The 7091-nt window shown below is 41.9% G+C and overlaps 1 protein-coding gene across 1 annotated transcript in view; it reads right to left on the reverse strand.

Moving 5' to 3' along the window:
* CRKL (CRK like proto-oncogene, adaptor protein) overlaps window positions 1-7091 on the reverse strand; it is a 37989-nt gene that overhangs the window by 22897 nt on the left and 8001 nt on the right. Inside the window, exon 2 of the mRNA XM_034989192.1 lies at window positions 575-1040. Within this exon, the coding sequence (XP_034845083.1) occupies window positions 575-1040 (466 nt within the window). The remainder of the gene's footprint in view (window positions 1-574; window positions 1041-7091) is intronic.

Genomic DNA, 7091 nt, shown 5'->3' on the forward strand with positions numbered 1-7091 from the left:
CAAGTAGGGGGAGGGGTGGAGGGAGAGGGAGAAGCAGACTCCCCATTGAGCAGGGAGCCTGACGTGGGGCTTGATTACAAGACCCTGGGAACAGGACCTGAGCAGAAGGCAGACACTTAACTGACTGAGCCACCCAGGGACCCCGGTCTGAGATATTTTAAACTTTTATCTCTTCTTAGCTGAAGAGGAATTTTAAGACGTTTATTCGTATTTTTTCCTCAACTAATCACGATGTCAAAAAAATGGACCTGTACAAGTGGCTCTGTGTCTACCTGTATGCTGATTTCGTCTCTAGGTCATGGGTCTTTATTAACCATCATCTTTTCTCACTGGAAAGAAAACTAACTACTGTGGGACTAAACCTAGGAGAGACTACACCTTGGGAGAAACAAGGATAGGAAAGGACAAGAGTCATGTGGGACACTCACAGTGGATCTTCCAAAATCACCCAGTTATCTTATTCCCCTAAACAGAACTTTAAGTGAGCAGTCATTACTCTGCAGAAACAAAATTAAAACTAAAAATGAAAATCAAATGTCAAAAAGACCCAAAAAACCAGCCCTGTAAATTTTACCTCTAATGCCAAAGCAGTCTTGTCATAAGCACAGGGTACTCTTTTCTGGATGGCTTTGGCAAAGACAGGTCCATTCTGTGTGGATGGCAAAGGGTTGATCGCTGCCCCAGGAGTACTGGAAACTGCAGGTAGAGGAGTTGTGGTCTGAGGTTGAGCATAGGCATGAGCAGGTTCTGGGATCCCATAACTGTTGGAATTCCTATTCCCATGCTTTCCATGTGGTGAGGATCTCACAAGCTTTTCAACGTAAGGAACGGGAATCATCCCAATCCGGCCATCCTTGTTCCGGGCGCTCCACCACTGTTCTTCTGGCTTCTCTATTATGACCAGGATCTCACCCTTTTTAAAGGGCAGGTCTTCAGCATCATTCCCAGGAAAATCATAGAGAGTCCGTACATATTCCAGATTTTCTTCTGCTGTAGGCAGGTTGGGTGCTGATACAGATCCCATTGGTGGGCTTGGGTACCTTCAGAGAGAAAGAAAATTAACTCTAAGAGAAAAATCTTATTCGATACCAGTGTTTGTCAAACTTTTAAATAAACCATTCTCCTCTACAGTGAATTATCTCCCTTGCTATATTCTCAGCAGTTAAGAAGGTTCTGTCACACTGTTTTATGTTCTGCAGTTAGTATTGCCTGAATAGACCTTGTTAAATCACGTCAAGTGCATACAAACATACACCATCTCTGTTTCATAAGAATACAGTTTTTTTTTTTTTTTTTTTTGTTCACAGAGATACAACTGGTCTGAATTTATATTTAAAATCTTGAGTAAGTTCAGTAGCTGCCTTCCTTAGGACCCTGTCACAGCCATCACACATTTTTCCTCCTGGTCCTAATCTATGGCATGCTTCCTGCACACTTCCCTGGGCATCCAGAGAGAAAATGACAAAGGCTTCAGTTTCTGTGTCCTTCAAAATACAAAAACCAGAAAAGGGTTTATACGCCTGTCAAATTAAAAACAAACAAACAAAGAAACAAACCCATACTGCATTTTATGCAGAAATAACCATCTGAGCATCAAAATGAAAACACAGGGACCTTTTCACTGCAGAACTCACAGGCAAGAGCTCTCATCAAAGCATCAGTCCAGACACCACCACACCCCTCTGCTATGCTCAAGATGATCAGCCTGTATTTGCCAAGCTACACAATGCCCTCCCAGGGTCAGTTATAAAAGTGCAGTCCCTGCTCTCCAATAACACCCCATCTGTAATGCCTCGTCTGTAAAAGAAGTATAGCAGTCTCTCTTCACCTAAGAAATGTTCTGAGAAGTTGCAAATACACCAACTTGTGGGGAAAAAAAACTATTTTACCATTAGCTCCCTCCACCACTTAACTTTTCTAAAGCACAGAATCCACACCAGAGTAACAAACCCTGGGCTTCATCCAAAGAGTTCGCACCTCTGAAGTGACTTTGCCTGCAGAACCATCCATCACCAGAGCCCCGTTCTAGAGTAGCCTTGAGGGAGAGTAAGCCAAAAATAGGAAATGCCTGTTTAACCACTGACTATGGTTTCCAATTTATTTTTTTTTTAAGAGAATCTTTTTTTTTTTAAGATTTTATTTATTTATTTGAGACAGAGAGAATGAGAGAGAGAGAGCACATGAGAGGGGGGAGGGTCAGAGGGAGAAGCAGGCTCCCTGCCGGGCTCCATGCGGGACTCGATCCAGGGACTCCAGGATCATGACCTGAGCCGAAAGCAGTAGCTTAACCAACTGAGCCACCCAGGCGCCCAAATTTATCTTTTTTTAAAAAGATAATTTATTTACCTACTTATTTGGGGGTAGGGGGAGTGTGTGCAAGTGGGTGGAGGGGCAGAGGGAGTAAGAATCCTCAAGCAGTCTCCCTGCTGAGAGGGGAACCCGACACAAGCCTCAATCCCAGGACCCTGAGATCATGACTGGAACCGAGATTGAGTCGGCTGCTTAACCGACTAAGCCCCCCAGGTGCCCCTGTTTTATCGTCTATTAACTCATGTCCACTCTCTTTCTTTCCTCCAATTAATGATCTAAAAAGTTACTTCATATAACAATGCTATCTCTTACGTTTAAATATTTTTTAAATTTTATTTTATGTTAGTCACCCTACATTACGTCATTAGCTTTTGATGTAGTGTTCCATGATTCATTGTTTGCGTATAATTATGTTCAAATATTTTAATTTTTTTTCCTTTATAAAAATGCCACCATGTTACAACATTCAGCAAAAAAGGGACAACAAGGGAGTTGGCTGGCTCAGTCAGTAGAGCATGCAACTCTTGATTTCCTGATTCTGAATTCAAGCCCTGTGTTGCGTATAGAGATTACTTAAAAATAAAATAAAATCTTAAAAAACAAAAACAATACCCAGCTCCCCCCAAAAAAGAGGGAAAAAAAAAACAACCCACAGCTCCTGCCCCATCATAACTACTTTTTCACCCCTCCCACTGGCCAAATTTATGGCTTTTTTTAAAAAAAGATTTATTTATTTGAGAGAGAGTGCATGAGCAGGGAGAGGGGCAGAGAGAGAGAGAATATCCAAGTGGACTACTGCTGCGCGTGGAGCCCAAAGCCAAGCTGGATCTCATGACCCACGAGATCAGGACCTGAGTTGAAACCAAGAGTTGGACGCTTAACAGACTGAGCCATGCAGCCACCCAAACTTTATGGCTTTCTTAAGAGAGTCTTGTGTATGCCCATGGCAGTTTTTCTGCCTAATATCACACCACAGGTGTTTCCCTGTATCACTGGTCTACATGATCATTTACTTTTATGTCAGGATAACATTTCATTCTGTGAGCCTGCAGCAATTAAGCATCCCTGTGTTTCTGGATATTTAGTTTTTCTTCCTCCCTATTCGATCATCAACATCACAAAGCCTTTTGAATATAGTTTCTTGATATTCAATTTTTTTATGGGGGGAGGGGGAGATGGAGAGGGAGGGAATCTTAAGCAGGCTCCACGCCCAGCACGGAGCCCCACCTGGGGCTCAATCTCACAATCCTGAGATCACAGCCGGAGCTGAAACCAAGAGTTGGATGCCCAACCAACTGAACCATCTCAATATTAGATTTTTTGTAAAGCCTAGATTTCCAGATTAAAGAACAGGGACATTTTCATGGCCCTTGGTACACACTGCCACACTACTTTCCAAAAGGCAGTCTTCATAATTTGGCAAAACTTACATCTTTTAAATGTAAATGACTAGTTTAATATAGTATACTAACAACTGAATTAACAGCAGTCTATGTATTATGCCACGGTGATTAGGAGCTTGATTTAAAACCTCTAAAATCTCAGGGGGTCTGCTTCTCCCTCTCCCTCTGCTGCTCCCCCCTGCGCTCACTCGCACTCTCTCTTTCTCTGTTTAAAAAAACCTTTTTTTTAAATTATACTCTTTCAAATAAATAGATAAAATCTTAAAAAAAAAAACCCTCTAAGATCTTATTGCTTATTAACAACAACATGATACTGAGGGGCAAACTGCTTAATATCAATACGTTTTGAAAAGAGATAGCAGGAGTAGCAACAGTAACAGAGTTGACACTTTCTACCTATGCCAGGCACTGTTTGCAGTCTATATAGACTTTAAATTATTTCATCCTCTCAGCAATCCTGTGATTATCCCCATCTCACAGATGAGGAAGCCAATGCCAACACAGGGTTATATTTGTACTCAGGCAGTCTGGTTCTAGAGTACTTACTCATAACCTCTAAGCTAGTCAGCCTCGGGAATAAACCCCGAGTCTTTCGGTTGCATGGGAATTAACGTCAGATTGTATGTGAAACATGCACAATAGTTCCTGGTTGTTACTGAGCATCCAATTAGCTCCCACCCCTACCGTCTTTAAGGTACACCCTGCCCCTACTTCAAGGGCCACAGACAATCTGTGAAAAGTTTGGGTAGTACTACATAAATCTCATATTTTACTAAAAGCACAATCAGTTCCATCTCAGACCCCAGCCAAGGGTATTTCATTATCTGTATACTTAAAAAGTTAAAAGCATTTATTTCTACAATACAAATCATGAGGACACTAATACAGTTTCAGTGGGGATTAACACTAACGAAATTCATCTACCCAGGTATCCATTAGACTTACTACACACTAAGAACTTGGGAGACAATCGCTTCTCGGCCTTTTGGCTAAGATCAAGTGTAGAACTTGGGAGACAGACAATGAATTAAAACCAAGTTCTTGCTCTTAGAAGACTGCCAATTTAGCATAGAGACTAGAAGACAAAAACACAGCACAACGAGTAATTAATATGCCATGACAGAAGCTGATAGGGTCAAGGAGCACTCAAAGGAAGGCGTGAATTCTATTAAGGGGCAGGAGAACAGGCAAGGAGGCAATGCTCTAGAAGCTGAAGACTAGCCCCCTTTGGAATTGAAAGATTCTGTTGAAGACAGGCTTACATATTTTGGTTCTAAATCAGAAAAAGACTAGAGGCCTGAAGGTTCAAACGCTCCCTTCCCCAGCCTCCCCATACCTCACGGGGCACACGACTTATTCCTATAAGCACAGACCAGGAGCTTTGCTGGCGAGGCCCTTGAGGTTGACAAACTTCTCTAAAAGGCTGGTACATGTTTGAGGCTTTGCGGACTATACATATGGCCTATGTTGTATACTCTTCTTTTTTTAAAATACACTCTTTCAAAAATAGAAGAACCATTCTTAGCTTCAGGACACTATACAAAAACTGAGTCTGGCCTAGGAGCCTGCAAACTATGGCCTGTGGGCCATTCAGCCTACTGTATGGTTTTGTAAATAAAGTTTTATTACAACACAGCCAAATTCACTCATTTATAGTATTGTCTATGACTGTTTTTGTGCTGTAAGGGCATAGTTGAGAAACTGTGAGAGACTATATACGGCCTATAAAGCTTAAAATATTTACTATCTGCACCCTTATTGAAAGTTTGCTGATTCGTTGTCTGTATTACTGGCTGAAAAGAGCAGAGGGTGCTTTTCAACTTTCAATACTTCCCTGGTAAGGAGGATGTATGCAAATGTGACAAAGATGGAGGATAGCTTATACTTTCTCCACCATTATACTGCTAGAGTGACTGTAGGGCTCATTTCCCAATTTAGTACATACACAGATATCCCTAAATTCACATCAAACGAATCTCCCAGCCACATTCCTGACATAAATTCAAAGTCTTCCACCCCATATCCTCAAACTCATGTATTCATCAAAATTCCCTGCAAATTACACATTAGTTCCACTATAGACATGAAACCATGATGATGCCAGGGCAGATTATCTTGCCCCCCCCCCTTTTTTTAAAGATTTTATTTATTTATCTGAGACAGAGAGAATGAGAGAGACAGAGAGCACATGAGAGGGGGAAGGGTCAGAGGGAGAAGCAGGCTCCCTGCCGAGCAGGGAGCCCGATGCGGGACTCGATCCAGGGACTCCAGGATCATGACCTGAGCCGAAGGCAGTCGCTTAACCAACTGAGCCACCCAGGCACCCTATCTTGCCCTTTCTATTAGGTCCCACAGCCCAAAGTAATATGTAACATAAAACTGCAATAATTCATTGTTTCTCATTTCGATTTGTTCCTTGATCAAGACTGTAAAAGAGCACCTGTAAACTCCTCTTCAAATTTTACATACAAAGAGGGGTGCCTGGGTGGCTCAGTCGGTTAAGCACCTGCCTTTGGCTCAGGTCATGATCCCGGAGTCCCAGGATCGAGCCCCAAGTCCGGCTCCCTGCTCAGCAAGAAGTCTGCTTCTCCCTCTGCCCCTCACCCTGCTCGTGCGCTCTCTCTCTCTCAAATAAATAAAATCTTAAAAAAATAAGATTTACATACATAGTTTTCCAAGCCCATTCAAATATTCTAAGACCCATGCTTCTCCCTGTCTTGTGCCTATAGTCCACAGCATACTGAGCAGGAAGGCCCTGGATGACTAACTGGAAATTGGCCTTTCCTACCTAATGTCAATGAACCCCCTGAACCCCCTCTCCTTTAGGTAAAAAGCATTCTCAGCTTCATATATAAAGCACAGATAAAACATCTTCTTTAAACCTGAGCATTAATATCTTCTAAGCTTAAAATTTCCTTCATGAAAAAGAAGGAATACAACTTGTGAGAGAATTTCAAAGGTACTGGTAATCTAGTTTTTTAAAGGGGTCACATGGGTATTGATGAATTTTCTTATTATATACATGTCTATACATACTCTCTTGTATGTATGAAAATATTTCACAGTAAAAAGTTGGGGGAAAAAAAACAAAATAGGTAAGAAAATCAATTCTTCTTTTTAAAGACTTCTCTAGGGGCACATGGGTGGCTCAGTCGTTAAGCATCTGCCTTCAGCTCGGGTCATGATCCCAGGGTCCTGGGATCGAGCCCCACATTGGGCCCCCTGCTCAGCCAGGAAGCCTTCTTTTCCCTTTCCCACTCCCCCTGCTTGTGTTCCCTCTCTCACTGTGTCTCCCTCTGTCAAATAAATAAATAAAATCTTAAAGAAAGAAAGAAAGAAAGAAAGAAAGAAAGAAAGAAAGAAAGAAAGAAAGAAAGA

The sequence above is a fragment of the Mirounga leonina genome, unplaced genomic scaffold (genome assembly GCF_011800145.1).
Source record: "Mirounga leonina isolate KUSES-001 unplaced genomic scaffold, KU_Mleo_1.0 Mir_481, whole genome shotgun sequence".
Classification (NCBI taxonomy): Eukaryota; Metazoa; Chordata; class Mammalia; order Carnivora; family Phocidae; genus Mirounga; species Mirounga leonina.